This window comes from Argentina silus, assembly GCF_951799395.1.
Source record: "Argentina silus genome assembly, chromosome: 7".
In the NCBI taxonomy this organism is placed as follows: domain Eukaryota; kingdom Metazoa; phylum Chordata; class Actinopteri; order Argentiniformes; family Argentinidae; genus Argentina; species Argentina silus.
In genome coordinates, this window is record NC_139661.1 from 13359391 (window position 1) to 13376890 (window position 17500).

The window sequence follows — 17500 nt, forward strand, 5'->3', positions numbered from 1 at the left end:
TTCTCGCGGGCGATGTCACACACTTTGAGGATGCCCAGGGCGAAGGCTTTGAGGGCGGGATCCTCGATCAGGTCAGGGTTGTGGACGTATAGACAGGTGAACACTGTCTGGGCCAGGGAGTGACCCTCCAGCCAGGTGATCTACACACACACACACACACACACACACACACACACACACACACACAGAAGTACAAATATGTTGTTAGTACATACAAAGAGGCTATTTTGTTGATATACTGCAGTTATTCTAGGCAGTAAGCAGTACTGACCAAGCAACAGAAACATGTGTCCATAATCCCAATCAGCTCAGGGAGACTCAGGTCCCTCACTCTGATTGCACCATCCTAGAGAGAGAGAGAGAGAGAGAGAGAAAAATAAAGAGATAGGAAGATGATGAGGAGAGTGACAGGGACTATAAACTCTTTCCATTCGTGTCAGCCATTTTGTTATGACAAGAGGCGGAGCCTACCTTGACTGCCTGTTCAAAATTGAGCACCTTCCTGTTGACCTGGTTACCGATCATCCCGGCGTCCATCTTGGGGTCCATCATCTCGATGGCAGACATGGCCTCAAACAGACCGAACCTGCAGACAGAGGCCTAGTTAGTGCCTGTGTGTGTGTGTGTGTGTGTGTGTGTGTGTGTCTGTGTATCAAAGAGTTTCTTACTCACAATTTGTCATGGAGCAACTCTCCAAGGTTGAGTTCTGTAAAACCAAAACAGAGATACCAAAATATCTGAATATTCAGACTCAAAAACGGTGTTTAAACCAGAGTAGCATTTGTTTGTCCCTGAAGGTTAGGGTAGGTTAGGGTACATTTGTTTGTCCCAGAGGGTTAGGTTAGGATAGGTTAGGGTACATTTGTTTGTCCCTGAGGGTTAGGTTAGGATAGGTTAGGTTAGGGTACCTCTGCACGCCCCTTTGAAGTCATGCGTGATGTCCACCCAGTTGGCGCTGTTCCTCATCTTCTCTGGGACGCCCAGCCCCCACCCGGCATCATCCTCCTCAACTGACGACTTCATCACCATGGCGACAGCTGCCAAGTCAACAAAGCAGATTGACATGAACACACTTCTCCTCTGAGGGTTAGGGTTCACTTGCGGTCAGAATGCTCTAAGGAAGCTTAGGACATCTGTATCTGTTTTGTGTGGATCTGTGACACGATGATGATGATGAAGATGACAACAGCAGCACTTTCTAGGGTGTAATCTCGTCATTAACAAACAGACAGGTCACAGTGAGGTCAGCTAAAATGACGTTCAGGGATTAGCTAGTTAGAGTTAGATCTTAAAATGTCCCGAAATGTGGCTGTCACTGTGTCCTCCAGCCACAGCCTGCCCTGTCACTGTAAATCAGTCAGGAAGACTCAGCTAACTGGTTCGGTTGCTTGCTTTGAATAGACAGAGGTGCAAGACATGGTATTACATTCCTTGGGTCAAGAATAGAATCGCACAGTGAGTAAATACTGTGTGATGTGATTTAGCCTATTATTAGAAATGACTAGACGATAGTAATGGGTATCTTATTGAATGAAACCTTGATTTCAGACAAAGCTAGCCATTAAGGGTAGCTTCATGACTACTACGTTACTAATATCTAATACGTTTAAGGCCGGGGACATACATTTGCAGCCTATATGACAGGAACACCTGACAAGCAAGACTATTGTTGTTTCAGCTGTCATGTCAAAGAGATTCTAGTTAGCTCCTTGATTGTCTGGCTGGAAATCAAAGGGTTCGTGTAATATCATAGCTAACCAATAACAATTCATTGTACAAGAAGGTCTGATTTGTATAAGACAAGTCATTGCTACAGAATGCTAAATAGAGCACAAATAAACTGGATAGCCATGTTTGCTTGATCATATCCACAAAACGTTTTGCTACCTAATCATACATATCATGCATTTCGAAAAGTGATACATATTTCAGACGAGAGCATGGAAGATATTAGACTTTCTTTTGCGATATTTGACTTGAAAATGCATTTAAATACCTTGCTAATTATCATGTAGCTAGTGCATTAGCTCTGCTCGAAGACTGGGATGGAAGGGGCACACCAATGACGTCATGTGTCTTATTGCACTTTGGGATGTGAAGTTCCTAAACATCGCGCTATGGCAAGTTAATGGAGGCTCCTCTCATAGCGGTGTTTTCGGACCAGTTTATCTTCTGGTCCTCTAAATCCCAGTAATATATTGGAGAAGTATATGATTATCTGGGATCTTTGATCCACGTTTAGAGCAAATTCTCCCTTAGAGCCGCTCTATCGTCATATTTTAGCGTCAGGTCTTAAAAACTACACTCGTCGTAAACTGCATTCTCGCGTTGTTCACGCCACCTGGAGGACAGGTCCTTTTGACAGTTCTCCAACCGAGCAGGGTTTGTATCATAACATCGGGGCGTTTCAAAGCAGGACAGACACTGAACCTCCTATACAGGAATTAGCTCGCCCTTATGGGACAACAATTCCTCAGAATATAGGTTCGTAATTACATTTTGTCTAACTATTTTTTCGCTGTTATGAATTTCGCTGTGATTGTTTACAAACCGCTACCAGGCAAGCTAGCTAGCTAGTACTAGCAACTGAATGGACAAACAGCGCTGAGCAGGTGTAACTGGGGTGGGGGGTTGTGAGGCCAGACAGTGATCCTGTTAACCAGTAAACCAGTTACTTCTAGCTTAGAAAGGTAGCTAATGTTAGTAGCTAGCCAACGCTGGTGTCAATGACACTAGTGGAGGATGATGACAATGTCCACCTCATCAGTGCCATTGCAGCATACACTTGACACAGACAGAGCTAGCTGGCTCGTTTTAATATAGGCCCCTTTGCTGGTCATCATGCTAGGTCATCTTGATATTAAGGTATCTTGTAGTTAGTCATTCATTCCTCCACGCTTGGATGGCTTGTGTTATTGTCGATGCTGAAAGGTAAGCTTGGATTCAGGAGCTCTAGCTACCACTTTTGAAGTGGCATGCTTTTCAATTCAAGCAGTAGGCTAAGGCTTGTTTTCCCAAGACTCTTCATTGCACCTGTTTTGATAATTTCACCAAACTGCACATTATTGTACTGTAGCCATACATATATACATTTATATTTATTGAAACAATGAATGTCCATTAGTTGCACACACAAAGACTTCACACTCCCTTGATGGATGTTGCTAATTGACATTCAGCTCACCTGTAATGGAGTATTTATTGTCTAGGTTTGTGTAAACCATCAATTATCCAATGCTAATGCAAACTCATTAATGACCCAGTTCAAGTGACAGCCAAATCCAACAGCAAGGCTGGCTCCATTCAAACCACACACACGCTGCTCATGTATCTCTTTAATGGAGTGTCTCCCCTTGGCTTGTAAAGGTTTTGCTCTGATTACCGAAAGTGGCTTAATTACAAAGTCACAGCTCTTTTGTTTCTTGACATCGGAGCCCCTTAAGTTTACCTGAAGACAGCCCATTGTTTTGGTTACACAAGTTGATCACGGTCGAGGTAGTCTCTTCTGTTACACTGGGTATGGGCTCGACTGTTCAGCGGGTGGTGTGGCCTTGTCCTTGTAGCTGATGTCACTCTGTCACTGCGCAGACTGCAGAATGATTTAGAATAATCTGGGATGTCTTGGGGTTGCGGGATGAAGTCAGTGAGTTGCAGTAAGTCCAGGCTGCAGAGTGTAGACTATAGCTGTGCTGATCCTCGCTTTCCTTCTCTTGCAGTTGACGTGAAATGTTGACGTGTGTGAAGGAAAATGAATAAACCCAAAATGGCCACGGAGAAAGGGTGAGTATCTATGTTCTTTAAACCGAGAGACGATATCTCAAAAAGACAGGATCTGTCTGTCTTTCTCTTTGTCTGTCTGTCTGTCTCTCTCTTTGTCTGTCTGTCTGTTCATCTCCCTCCCTCCTTCCCTCTCTCTCACTGCCCCTTGCCCTCCTACTCTACCCTGTTGTTTTCTCCCTGTCTTGTGACACAGCAGGGTTGACTCAGGACAGCAGCAGTACAGATAGACTAGGGTACCAGGGCACCAGGGCCAGCCAGCCTTGACTCTTGTCACGGTTGTGGTGTTATCAAAACTTCTCTGTCAAACGTCCAGGATTCTTTGTTTGCGTTGTTTAAACAACACGTTGCTCACCGTGATATCCTTCTATTTGAGTGTAGCAGCTCCGACTTTCCACTTGTGGCTGGCTGGAGTCAGTGCATTTATGTGACATTTATGTTTATACCCTGCAGCTGCAGCATCAGTCTCTAGGGCCTTTTTCTCTCTGATAACATTTCAATGATGAAGCTCTTATTTCAAACTTTTTAACGTTTTGTTAGCTTGGCATTTTAGAATGTCTGCTTAGCGGGTGCAGCCAAAACCTGCCGTCAAACGTCAACACACCTCACCTGGACAAGGGCCTGGTAGAGTTCAGTCAGCATGGGACTCCCTGTGGGTGTCCAGTGTGGAATGAGGAATGGTATCAAATGGGCTCATTGTAATGCATGAAATGGAATGAGGAACGGTATCATTCCATTCCTCATTCCATTCCATGTGTTACAATGAGCCCGTCCTCCGATTTCTACCTCCACCAGCCTCCCCTGGAGTCTGTGTTTCTGTGAGGGAGTCTTGGAGCAGGAATGTATCGGGCCATAGTGTCTTTCTGCATCAGTGTGTTTGTTTGGGTTGCTTCTCACTCTCACTCTCACTCTCTCTCTCTCCCTTTCCCTCTCTTCGGATTTGTGTCGGTTGAGTTTTTGTTTATGTCTCTCTCTCTCTCTCTCTCTCTCTCTCTCTCTCTCTTTCTTTTGTTCTTTCCTCTCTCTCTCTCTCTCTCTCTCTCTCTCTCTCTCTCTCTCATTCTCTCCGTCTGTCTTTATAAGGGCATATGGCAGGGTAGAATAATTTTTTTGGAAGATTTTATTCAATCAGTCTTCCATGGGCTGTTGTCATGCCAACTCACCTTTGACCTTTCTGACCCAGTAGGGCTTAATATAGGTTCTACATCTACAGAGAGAGGGAAAATGACAGGCGAGACTAGAGACTAGTCACGTATCAGACTGCTCTCCCAGCCCTACCATACACTGGTCATATGAAAGAGTTCATATGAAAGAGTTCATATTAAAGAGTGGTTGCACTGGCTGATTTCTCCTTGATTTTGCTATTCGTCCTTTGCCAAAAAATGCGTCTGAGAACGAGATGTGTGGTCCTCTGTGGCTCCGTTGGTAGAGCATGGCGCTAATAACACTTAGGTTGTGGGTTAACAATCGTGACGTAACAATTCACCCCCAACGAGTCATCGTAAGTAAAAACCTTCCATAAGAACAAATGCCATCGGCAGTCACAGTGCAAGAGAAAGGACTTTTTTTAAAATATTTTTTTATTTTTTGTTTCCAAGTTGTGGTAATGTAGCGTGTTAGGAGGAGGAGAGGGGGTGGATAGAGGGTGTAGGGTGTTAGGGGGTGGAGAGGTCTGAGGAGGAGGAGAGGAGAGGCGGATGGATAGACGGTGTAGGGTGTTAGGAGAGGAGGGGAGTGGGCGATGGATAGAGAGTGTAGGGTGTTGGGGGGAGAGGTCTGAGGAGAGGAGAGGAGAGGGGGATGGATAGAGGGTGTTGGGGGGGATGGATAGAGGGTGTAGGGTGTCAGGAGGAGGAGGAGAGGAGAGGGGGATGGGTGTTGGGGGGGGGAAGGTCTGAGGAGAGGAGAGGGGGATGGATAGAGGGGGATGGATAGAGGGTGTAGGGTGTCAGGAGGAGGAGAGGAAAGGAGGATGGATAGAGGGTGGAGAGGTCTGAGGAGGAGAGGGGGATGGATAGAGGGAGGAGAGGAGAGGAGAGGAGAAGGTGATACATGCATCTGCTTGGTGAATTTGTTGAATCTGTTTCCGGAGATTAAATTCAGACATTAAACACATACTTAACCACAGATGTACATGTCTCCAGTGTGTAGCAGGATGTTTCTAATGGAATGTAGTGTGTGTGTGTTAAGCTCTGTGTTGACTGTAGGGCAGTGTTGGGGTGTATGTAAACCTGTGTGTGTGTGTGTGTGTGTGTGTGTGTGTGTCTTCCAGCGTTCCCAGTAACTCCCGGGCCCTGATGCTACTGGGCCAGCTGGAGAGGCTGAACGGGGAGGCCATGCTGGCGGATGCTGAGACCGCCCGACAGATCACCTCCAAGATCCTCCACCTCATCCAGACCCAGGGTGAGAACTATCTGTCTGCTTGCCTGCCTGTCTGTCTGCCTGCCTGCCTGTCTGTTTGTCTGTCTGCTTCATTCAGACCCAGGGAGAGAACTGACTGCTTGTCTGTCTTTCTGCCGGTCTGTCTGTCTTTCTGTCTGCCTCATCCAGACCTAGGATGAGATCTGTCTGTCTGTCTGTCTGTACACACACACACACACACACACACACACACACACACACACACACACACACACACATATCTTTGTCATGTAAACATGGTGGTCATGGGACAGCCTTTGGGATGTGTCTATGGGTCAGGGGTCAGGGGGTATGTGGGTGTCTAAGTGGACGTTTGGGGACAGGGTATTTCAGTGATATTTATGAGGGTGGGTGGATGTTTGGGGTGAGTGTTGGGTAGGTGGGTGGATGTTTGGGGTGGGTGGGTGGATGTTTGGGGCGGGTGGGTGGATGTTTGGGGCGAGTGTTGGGTAGATGGGTGGGTGTTTGGGGTGGGTGGGTGGATGTTTGGGGTGAGTGTTGGGTAGGTGGGTGAATGTTTGGGGTGGGTGGGTGGATGTTTGGGGCGAGTGTTGGGTAGATGGGTGGGTGTTTGGGGTGGGTGGGTGGATGTTTGGGGTGAGTGTTGGGTAGGTGGGTGGATGTTTGGGGCGAGAGTTGGGTGGGTGGGTGGATGTTTGGGGCGAGAGTTGGGTGGGTGGGTGGATGGATGTTTGGGGCGAGTGTTGGGTGGTTGGGCGGATGTTTGGGGTGCTTGTCCTAGGATAGCATGTCTTTAGTGCTGGAAACATTTCAGTGTTGGAGGTGAGTGCTGTAACTGGACCCCCGCCCCCCCAGCCAACGCTCAGCTTTCTGCCCCATTGGGAGCAATGGACCCCCCCCCCCCCCCTCATATGTCACAGGGAATCTGACAGTCGATGAAAAGCTGTTTCACTTAGTCTATAATTAGCCTGCTCCCCCCAGCCAATATTCCCAGTCATGCTCACACACATACACCCACACACCCACACACACACATACCAATGGAAAGAAAAACACAACATTGAAATCAAAGGAGGCTGGTATATGCCAGCATGTGCAATTTCAAACGGGAAACGAGGCCATTGAACTGGTCCCAGTTTAGTTTAGGTTTGTTTGGTAACTGGTTTAAGGGGATAGAGAGACATGTTCATGCCCTAGAAAGAGTGTGCGTGTGAATGTGTGTGCGTGTGTGTGTGCATGTGCATGTGCGTGTGCGTGTGTGTGTGTGTGTGTGTGTGTGTGTGCGCCTGTGAGTGTGAGTCTGTGTCTCATCTATCAGCTAGGTGATAATGTGTGTTCAGACACTAAATAACATGTTGTCCTTCCTCATTAAGATACACGGCATGGCTAGACATACAAACGTCACACACACTCACATGGTATGACACACACGCACACACACACACACACACACACACAGAGCCCTCAGAGCAGCCCTTGGGAACCTCGCGATCTGATTGACTGACCTTTAATTGACATGTAGACATTGACTGACTGTATCTGTTCATTAGTTTCAGACGTCTGCTCCCAGCTAGACAACTGACTTCGCTAAATCATGTTGTTTATTCTTAGTACTCTTGGCTCTCAGGCCTTTGATAGCTCAATGGTGTTATCCACCTGTTTCTGTGACACTGCATTTCTGCCTCTCACCAGCGGAGGGTGCTGTTCTGGAAAATAGGTCATAGCTTTCCCCTGGCAACGGAACAAACTGTGCTGTGCAGACTGAAACATTAGTGTGTTTCTCTCTGTGGGACGTACCACTCCCTCCGTGTGTGTGTGTGTGTGTGTGTGTGTGTGTGTGTGTGTGTGTGTGTGTGTGTGTGTGTGTGTGTGTGTGTGTGTCCCACTCCCTGAGACCTGCACACTGCAGCATAGAGTATCTCTGGGCGGCGCTAGGCGCTACAGTGCTTTATAGGAGTGGGCTGAGGCGTTCAGGGGGAGGTGCTACGCTACACTACAGTGCTCTGGGGTTCAGAGGGGTTGCAGGCAGTGTACACTGTAGGGGGTTGGACAGAGAGACTGTACTAAAGACTGAGGGTGAACATGGACTATAGCAGCAGCAGTACGTGGAGGTATGGGCGCCCTGCTTCCCCCCTGGACCCTCCAGCTTTGAGGAGGTACAGGTTCCCTCCGTCCCCCCCAGCCTCGAGGAGGTATCGGCTCCCTCCACCCCCCACGGAACCCCCAGCCTCCAGGAGATACATGTCCCCCCCGGATCCCCCAGCCTCAAGGTGGTACAGGCCCCCTGCCTCCCCCCTGGACCCCCCAGCCTCCTCAGGTAGGGAGTGACAGGGCTCTGTGGACCAGGAGGGGTCTGTTTACCGTGACATCCTGTAGTACAGTAAAACAACACTCAGGGGGGTCCCAGCTCCTGACGGATTCTGCTACTGTAGGCAGGAATTATTCTATTATTATTATGTTATTCTATTATATATTATTATTATTAGGAATTATGCAGTTTGCTTTTAACTTGACAACCGCTACACGGAACTAATTGATCTTTAAGAGAAATCTGACTCCTCAGATTATTTTATTTTTTTCATAGAATTTTTGGATAAATATTTCCTGTTGTTATTCAGTAATCAATACTTGGGGAAACCACAGTTAGAGAAGTTGAGGTTCATGTATCAATGTCATTAGAGGACCAGTCGGTTGAGTCATTCTCTGTAGGTGGTCAGGTAGACCGGCCTTGGCTACAGTAGGTAGTGGAAGATAGTTGATAGCATTGTTAAGTTAGTTAACTACTCTTACCTTTAACTAGACATGGGGAGGTTGTTGGAGTGAGGAATGGTATCAAACCTGTGTTCCACCAGCCTTCCCTGAACTAGACGTTTGGTTTCAGTGTGATTCAGCAAATGGAGCTGAACTGTGCAGAACACACTCAGAATACTCGTTTCAGACATTTTGGTCTGTTCGTCCGTTTAGCCAATTAGAAACAAGGTTTCGTATTCAGTTGCTAGGTTGTATTGTTCAGTTACTAGGTTGTTTCAAAAGTCATGCCCGGATTCCACGGATCAAATCGGATAGTGATGGCCTAAGAATACCACTGAACATGATCCAGTTCAGCCAAGAGGCGTCACTAACAGATACATACTAAGCTATAGAGTTCAGAAGGGTGCCCTCAGAATGTAGGCTGTGGAACTTGTTGAACCGGTTAAAGACGAAAATCACCATTAATTTTTCCCATCTGGGTTTGATATAACACTTATATTAGCGTTGTGTAACATGTTGGCTTACTGTTTCTTGTCCGATTAACTAGCGTTTGATTAGTCTTTACATTGGCTATCTACACGCTAGTAAATCGGACACAAATACTTGAAAAATTCCAATGGGAAATTGGAACCGGAAGTAAGTTCATGGACTACAATCTGATGAAGCCCCTTGGCATCTCTATTCTCACTCAGAAACCACACCCATGTAGCAAAACCTACTGTTTCCATTCTAAACTTTTGCTTTTGTGCTTAACAAAAAGCAAATGTTTTGTGCCCCTAACCTTAACCCTATTTAGGGGTTGTATTGGGTGGTGTTCATTTGCATAGTTATTTTGTTTTGGTTTTGAGGATCAGCTGTGAAATGTCTATGTTTTTGAAGAGCTTTAAGTCTGGTATGACAGGAATGTTTTTAGAGGTCACTTTTTACCAAACCACACTGTGTGCGTCTGTGGCTCTGTTTGAGTGTGTGTGTTTGAGCTGGCTGGGCACTGAAACCTGATTTGTGAAGTGTGTTTTATTTATGAGTCTATAACTCCTAGCAGGGAATGTTTCACACATATTCACATCCATCCTCCTGCTGCTCATTACTGTATGTACACCAGAACACTCCATCACCCAGCTGACACCCCACACCACTCTATTTCCTCTGTGTGTGTGTGTGTGTGTGTGTGTGTGTGTGTGTGTGTGTGTGTGTGTGTGTGTGTGTGTGTGTGTGTGTGTGTGTGTGTGTGTGTGTGTGTGTGTGTGTGTGTGTGTGTGTGCCTACCACCCAGCTCAGACCCCTATGTCCGTGTGTGTTTCAGAGAAGACCAGGAAGGAGATCATGTCCAAAGGCTCCAGTGGCATGGAGGTCATCCTGGCCTCGCTAGAGGTGAGATCATACAACACATTCTTATATGCCATTTAGCTGACGCTTTTATCCAAAGCAACTTACATTGTAGTGAGTGCATACATTTCAGTATATATGGTCCCAGCGGGAATTGAACCCACAACACACACACACACACACACACGCCTGGTACAACACAACACAGACTTGGTACAACACAACACACACACCTGGTACAACACACACACCTGGTACAACACAACACATCACACACATCTGCACACACACGCTGTGTGCATCTACATCGTACACACACACACACACACACACCTGGTGCAAGCTACACACACACACACACACACACACACTCACACACCCACACCCACACGCACGCTGTGTGTACCCAGCATCCTCTCTGTCTATTTCTAGAACACGCGGGACCTTCAGACCATACTGAACATCCTCTACATCCTCAACGAGCTGCTCACCATCGGTAAGTGTTAACCTCTCTCCCATTGGACGACTCTGAATGGAAGGAGCACTTTGATTGGTCAGTGAGTGTGTTCGACTGTAGTGATGATGTTGTCAGATTCGAGAGACAGCCGCGGCGATTGGTCGGTTTGTGGAGAGTGATGAAGACGATTGGTTGGTTTGTGGAGGCTGATGAAGACGTTTGGCTGGTTTGTGGAGGTTGTGATGGTGATAGGTTGGTTGGTTTATGGAGACTGATTGTGATTGGTTGTGTCTTGTCTTCAGGGGGGGGTCGCAGGATGGGAGTGTTTGTGTCTAAGGGGGGCACGGCTGTCCTCCTCCAGCTGCTGCTCAGTGCCAGTAAAGAGTCGCCCCCCAGCGAAGAACTGATGCTGCAGCTCCATTCTCTCCTGGCCAAGGTCGGACCCAAAGGTAGTACACACACACACACTCTGTAGGCACACACACACACATACTACAGGCACACACACACACATATACACCCCCCACCCCCCCCCTCCCTCTCACCACCCCTCCCTCCCTAGACAGGAAGTTTGGTGTGAAGGCGCGTGTGAATGGAGGTCTGACCGTGACGGTGAACCTCCTGAGACAGAACCTTCAGAACCACAAGCTGCTGCTGCCCTGCCTGCAGGTCCTCAGGGTCTACTCCACCAACTGTGAGTAGGGGGGGGGGGTGAATGTCTGTGTGTGTGTGTGTGTGCATGCTGCTACTGCCCTGTCTGATTGATAATGAATACATTGTAAAAAAACAAAACATTTTATGTATCAGCTGGTTTCAAAACAACAGACCAGACAGTGAAAAAAGACTCCAGCTGCATTCAGACTGGTTTGTTCAGACTGGTTCATTGTGTGTGTGTGTGTGTGTGTGTGTGTGTGTGTGTGTGTGTGTGTGTGTGTGTGTGTGTGTGTGTGTGTGTGTGTGTGTGTGCGTGTGTGTGTGTGCGTGTGTGTGTGTGTGTGTGTGTGTGTGTGTGCGCCTGTGAGTGTGAGTCTGTGTCTCATCTATCAGCTAGGTGATAATGTGTGTTCAGACACTAAATAACATGTTGTCCTTCCTCATTAAGATACACGGCATGGCTAGACATACAAACGTCACACACACTCACATGGTATGGCACACACACACACACACACACACACACACACACAGAGCCCTCAGAGCAGCCCTTGGGAACCTCGCGATCTGATTGACTGACCTTTAATTGACATGTAGACATTGACTGACTGTATCTGTTCATTAGTTTCAGACGTCTGCTCCCAGCTAGACAACTGACTTCGCTAACTGTGTGTGTGTGTGTGTGTGTGTGTGTGTGTGTGTGTGTGTGTGTGTGTGTGTGTGTGTGTGTGTGTGTGTGTGTGTGTGTGTGTGTGTGTGTGTGTGTGTGTGTGTGTGTGTGTTCAGCGGTGAATGCCGTGTCCCTGGGGAAGAATGGCGTAGTGGAGCTGATGTTCAAGATCATCGGCCCCTACAGCAAGAAGAACACCAACCTACACAAGTATTTCTCTCCCTCCCTCTCTCTTTCTGTCTGTCTGTCTCTCTCTCCCTCTCTCTCTCTGTCTCTCATTCTCTCTCTCTCTGTCTCTCTCTCTGTGCCTCTCTACCTCTCTCTCTCTCTGTTGTGTTTGGTGTCTACAGATGTGTGTTGCTGTTTCTCACCCCCCACCTCTCTCTCTCTCTCTCTCTCTCTCTCTCTCTCATCAGAGTCGCTCTGGACACACTGGGGGCGCTGCTCAAATCCAGTGAGTACATCTCTGTCTAGCCTTCTAGCCTGCTGTTTGTCTGAGAGGAGTGTGTGTGTGTGTGTGTGTCTCTCTCTCTCTCTCTCTCTCTCTCTCTCTCTCTGTCACTCTATGATAGTGTTGCTGTCAGCACAGACTGCAGTCTTAACTAGTGTCTCTCTCTCTCTTTCTCCTCCTCCCCTCCCCCTCCCTCTCCCCTTCTCCCCTCCTCCACTCCCTCCCCCCTCCCTCCTCCTCCTCAGAGACTAACGCCCGTCGTGCGGTGGATCGGGCCCATGTCGCCGCCCTGCTGGCCATCTACCAGGACTGGCACCGCAACGACACGCGTCACCGTCACATGCTCATCCGCAAGGGCATTCTGGGATGCCTGAAGAACGTCACCAACATCAAGCTGGGGAGGAAGGCCTTCATAGACGCTGACGGCATGAGGGTCCTCTACAACACCTCCACGGTCAATCACTAACCCTAACTCAACCACAACACAACTCTAATCCCAACACAACCCTAACTCAACCACAACACAACCCTAACCCCAACACAACCCTAACTCAACCACAGCACAACCCTAACCCAAACCCAACCCAAACCCAACCCTAAGGCCATGAGGGTCCTCTAAAATACCTCCACGGTCAGTCACACTAACACATCCTAAGTCCTCTACAACACCGCCACAGTCAGTCATGGTTAGAGTCCATAACCCTTCACAACAGCTCCCTCTGGAGTTAAACCTAGACATTACACCAACACTGAGGACTGTGATGATCATGATGATGGAGATGATGATGATGTTGCTGCTGCTAATGATGATGCTGCTGATGAAGGTGATGATGAAGGTTGTGTGTCCTCTCCAGGAGTGTCTGGCGGTGAGGACCCTGGATCCTCTGATCAACACGTCCAGCCTCATCATGAGGAAGTGTTTCCCCAAGAACCGCCTCCCTCTGCCCACCATCAAGAGTGTGTACCACCATCCCCTCCCCCACGTCCCCGCAGGGGGGCCTGTGGCCCAGCTCTACAACCAGCCCCCTGGGGGTGAGACACACACACACACACACACACACACACACACACAGAGACGCACGTGGGCACACGCATGCATGCACAGGCACAGAGATGCACGCACGTACGCACACACACATAGACACAGACAGACATGCACACACACACACACACACACACACACACTCCACTCCTGGTATTAATGTGCTGTACATTCTTGACGGACACACACTTAAAGGTCATGGCTGACACAGTCTCCTGACACATTCCACACTCCATGTCCTTCACAGGCGGATCATTACACCTGCCCTACAGCAGGCCCTTCTGGGGTAAGACCTAAACCCTCTGTACACACCCTCCAGGGGAGGCCGTCCTCCAATTTCTACCTCCAGCGGCCTCCCCCGGATACTCACTCACGACTACTGACTCCTACTCCTCTCATACTCTAATCACACTCCACTAACAGTGTGTGTACAGTCTCTATGCTGCCACAGGGAACTGTGACATGTTCATACTACTCGTCCATTGACTTCACATGCTGTCATGCTATGCATTTCTTTCCTTCTCTCTCTCCACTATCTCTTTCTCTCTCTCTTTTTCTCTCTCTCTCATGTTTGCCCACTCCTCTCCTCTCATTCAGTCATCCCCCTCTTCCATCAGAGGGCACATTAATCCTCCCATCAGGTCCTGGGACCCATTCACAACCTATCAGACTCAGTCATGCCATTTGTTGACTCTCCTCTGTCAGATATTTGATGTGTGTGTCTGTGTGTGTGTCTGTGTGTGTGTCTGTGTGTGTGTGTGTGTCTCTGTGTGTGTTTGTGTGTGCGTGTGTCGTCCGCAGTGGATGACGTGGTGGATGAGAGCGATGACAACGAGGACACAGAGGCGGACACAGAGAACGAGGAGGAGAACGAGGAGGAGAAGGACCAACACTCCCCGGTACAGTAACCCCTCCTACACTGACCACAGAGCGACTGCAACCTGACCACAACCACACCTGACTTGGTCAAACCCTAACAAACAGCTATTGATTGAACCATTGATATATTGCCAGTGTGCCTCTTACAAACTAGTAGAGGCTGGTGGATGTAGAAATTGGAGGACCATTCCATGCATTGCAATGAGCCCGTCCTCCGATTTCTACCTCCACCAGCTTCCCTGCTTAGAACTGATCTGAAACCCAGTGTCACCGTACTCTGTGTTGAGGTTGTTAAAGATGAGTTCTCTCTGTTGAGGTTATTAAAGGTGAGTTCTCTCTGTTGAGGTTGTTAAAGATGAGTTCTCTCTGTTGAGGTTGTTAAAGATGAGTTCTCTCTGTTGAGGTTATTAAAGGTGAGTTCTCTCTGTTGAGGTTGTTAAAGATGAGTTCTCTCTGTTGAGGTTGTTAAAGATGAGTTCTCTCTGTTGAGGTTATTAAAGGTGAGTTCTCTCTGTTGAGGTTATTAAAGGTGAGTTCTCTCTGTTGAGGTTGTTAAAGATGAGTTCTCTCTGTTGAGGTTATTAAAGATGAGTTCTCTCTGTTGAGGTTGTTAAAGATGAGTTCTCTCTGTTGAGGTTGTTAAAGATGAGTTCTCTGTGCAGAATGACGACATAGAGACGGACATCAACAAGCTGCGTCCAAGGGAGAGCCACAGCAGAGCGTTTGAGGAGCTAAAGGTCTATGAGAGATTCTTCCTGGAGCTCTCAGAGGACTTCCAGGTAACTATACTGACCTTCTCAGTGGTCTCGGGACCTTCTCAGTGGTCTCGGGACCTTCTCAGTGGTCTCAGGACCTTCTCAGTGGTCTCGGGACCTTCTCAGTGGTCTCAGGACTTTCTCAGTGGTCTCAGGACCTTCTCAATGGCAGAGATGACCCTAAGTCCTTTATGTGGCAGAGATCAAGTTCATCTTAGTACTATGAAGCTTTCAGAAGTCATCATTTACTTGTTTTATCATTCCTTTTGATGGTAATTGAGGAGAATTGGAAGAACAATCAAAATCATTTAGATTTTGTTACCATGTTATCTTTGGATTTAAACCACACCAGGTTCGTGGGTGAAGGTAGAATTCAGAGGATTTCTAACCCTAAGTCATGGAATGGAATAAGGAATGTTATCAAACACGTGTTTTTGATACCATTCCTTTTTCCGTTCCATGCCTTGCAAAGAGCCCATCCTCCGATTTCTACCTCCACCAGCCTCCCCCGGACCAGACAGCTGTCTCTGGCATTAACGCTTTCTCCTCTGTCCCTTCATCAGGGTTATAACTTTGACAGTCCAAAGACAGGTGTGACCGGGACCCCCGCCGCCCCCAAGTCTAACCGGCCGATCGTTGTCCCCACCGCCCAGGCCCTCCCCCCCGCTAAACGCCCCCCCCCCGCCCAGGGGGGCTGTCACCTGGCCAAGGGGGAACACCCCCACCCAGACGCCCCTCCCCCTCCCCCTCCCCCCCACCCCCCCCTGGACCTCGACACCATCCTCATCACCAAGGACCAAGACCCTCCCGGCGACCACGCCCACGCTCCCAGGCCACACCCAGGGGCGGGGCTAGAGCAGAAGCTGGTGCACGAGCTGGAGCGGGTCGCCCTCGATGGGGCGGGGCCTCAGGGTGGCGGAGGAGGAGGAGGTGCTCAGAACAAGCTCCACAAACCGCAGCCCCCCCTGTTGGCTGGAGGGGGTGTGGCTGCGCATCCGGGGTGTGGTGTTGGCGGGACAGAGGGCGTGGCCGCTCAGCAGATGCTGGAGGAGGGGCCTGAGGAGGAGGGGGGCGAGGGGGCGGTGCTAGAGGTGCCGGACACAGCGTTGCTCCTCCCCCTTCATGACCCGGACCTCTATGTGGCGATGGTGAAGGGCACGCGGTCGGCGCCAGACTACACAGAGGTGGCGTACCCTGACTACTTTGGCCACGTGGCGCCCACCTTCAGAGAACACATCCTAGAGAGGGTCTACGGGGTGCAGAGGTGAGAACACACACACACACACACACACACACACACACACACACACACACACACACACACATACACACCCTTCCCTAAATTCTCTCCTCCCTCCTTACAGGACTAAGATCTTCCAGGACATCGAGAGGCTGATCCACCCCAACGACATCCTGGATAAAGTGGTGTATGACCTGGACATACCCAGGTCAGCCCCCCAGCCCCCCACATACCCCCCTCTGTAGGTCCAGATATCTCTGTGTCTTACCTTCATTCTCCCTCCCACCCTCCCCCCTCCCCCTCCCCCCCTCTTCCTCCTGTTGTGTTGCAGCTGTCCGGTGATCGAGGATGGGGAGTCTCTGAAGTTCAACTCTCAGTTTGAGTCTGGGAACCTGAGGAAGGCCGTTCAAGTCAGGAAGTATGTTGTGTTTTCTGTCCTCACTGTGGAAAATGTCTTAAATGCCGATATGATTAAACTAGGAGCATGAAAAGGAATTCTAGCAAGCCCTTTGATTGAATTGAATTTTCCAGTAAAATCAAATCAAATCAAACTTTATTTATAGAGCACATTTCATATAGTACACGTTTTACTGGAATAGAGTGTTTGGTACTCTGCCCTGTAGTTGGATTGCATTATGTGGCTCCAGGTTTGAAGTACAACCTGATGTTGACGTCCGTGTGTGTGTGTGCCTGTGTGCCTGTGTGCCTGTGTGCCTGTGTGCCTGTGTGTGTGTGTGTGTGTGTGTCTCTCTCCAGGTGTGAGTATGACCTGGTGTTGAACTCAGACATCAACAGTAACCACTACCACCAGTGGTTCTACTTCGAGGTGAGCGGCATGCGCGTTGGCGCCCCCTATCGCTTCAACATCATCAACTGTGAGAAGTCCAACAGCCAGTTCAACTACGGTGAGACTCACCACTGGCCCACACACTGCTGTGAGCTCGGGACTGACCAGGGGAGGCTGGGGGAGGCAGAAATCAGAGGACAGGCACCGGAATGTGTTTGATTCCTGATTCCGTTCCATGCATTACAATGAGCCCTGTCCTGCGATTTTTTCCTCCACCAGCCTCCCCTGGCTGGGTGACTCTGAAGAGATGCTGGTGTTTCAGACAGTTG

General features: G+C 48.8%; 2 protein-coding genes across 5 annotated transcripts in view; one reads left to right on the forward strand and one right to left on the reverse strand.

Moving 5' to 3' along the window:
• naa35 (N-alpha-acetyltransferase 35, NatC auxiliary subunit) overlaps window positions 1-2056 on the reverse strand; it is a 9304-nt gene extending 7248 nt beyond the window's left edge. For both annotated transcript variants that reach the window (XM_083673803.1, XM_083673802.1), the window contains exons 1-6: window positions 1997-2056; window positions 909-1037; window positions 673-706; window positions 472-586; window positions 272-346; window positions 1-140 (exon numbers count right to left, since the gene is read on the reverse strand). The exon at window positions 1-140 is cut by the window's left edge and continues 28 nt beyond it. In XM_083673803.1, the coding sequence (XP_083529929.1) occupies window positions 1-140; window positions 272-346; window positions 472-586; window positions 673-706; window positions 909-1029 (485 nt within the window). In that variant the 5' untranslated portion in view covers window positions 1030-1037; window positions 1997-2056. The remainder of the gene's footprint in view (window positions 141-271; window positions 347-471; window positions 587-672; window positions 707-908; window positions 1038-1996) is intronic.
• Window positions 2057-2381: 325 nt separating this feature from the next.
• agtpbp1 (ATP/GTP binding carboxypeptidase 1) overlaps window positions 2382-17500 on the forward strand; it is a 21176-nt gene continuing 6057 nt past the window's right edge. Inside the window, exons 1-18 of one of the 3 annotated variants that reach the window (XM_083673799.1) lie at window positions 2382-2484; window positions 3717-3780; window positions 6050-6180; window positions 10214-10281; window positions 10669-10732; window positions 10996-11142; window positions 11256-11387; window positions 12134-12227; window positions 12434-12471; window positions 12714-12922; window positions 13323-13500; window positions 13758-13796; window positions 14312-14409; window positions 15052-15168; window positions 15708-16408; window positions 16509-16592; window positions 16716-16802; window positions 17141-17289. In XM_083673799.1, coding sequence (XP_083529925.1) covers window positions 3749-3780; window positions 6050-6180; window positions 10214-10281; window positions 10669-10732; window positions 10996-11142; window positions 11256-11387; window positions 12134-12227; window positions 12434-12471; window positions 12714-12922; window positions 13323-13500; window positions 13758-13796; window positions 14312-14409; window positions 15052-15168; window positions 15708-16408; window positions 16509-16592; window positions 16716-16802; window positions 17141-17289 — 2368 coding nt within the window. In that variant the 5' untranslated portion in view covers window positions 2382-2484; window positions 3717-3748. The remainder of the gene's footprint in view (window positions 2485-3716; window positions 3781-6049; window positions 6181-10213; window positions 10282-10668; window positions 10733-10995; window positions 11143-11255; window positions 11388-12133; window positions 12228-12433; window positions 12472-12713; window positions 12923-13322; window positions 13501-13757; window positions 13797-14311; window positions 14410-15051; window positions 15169-15707; window positions 16409-16508; window positions 16593-16715; window positions 16803-17140; window positions 17290-17500) is intronic. The other 2 variants (XM_083673800.1, XM_083673801.1) reach the window with 2 other exon arrangements.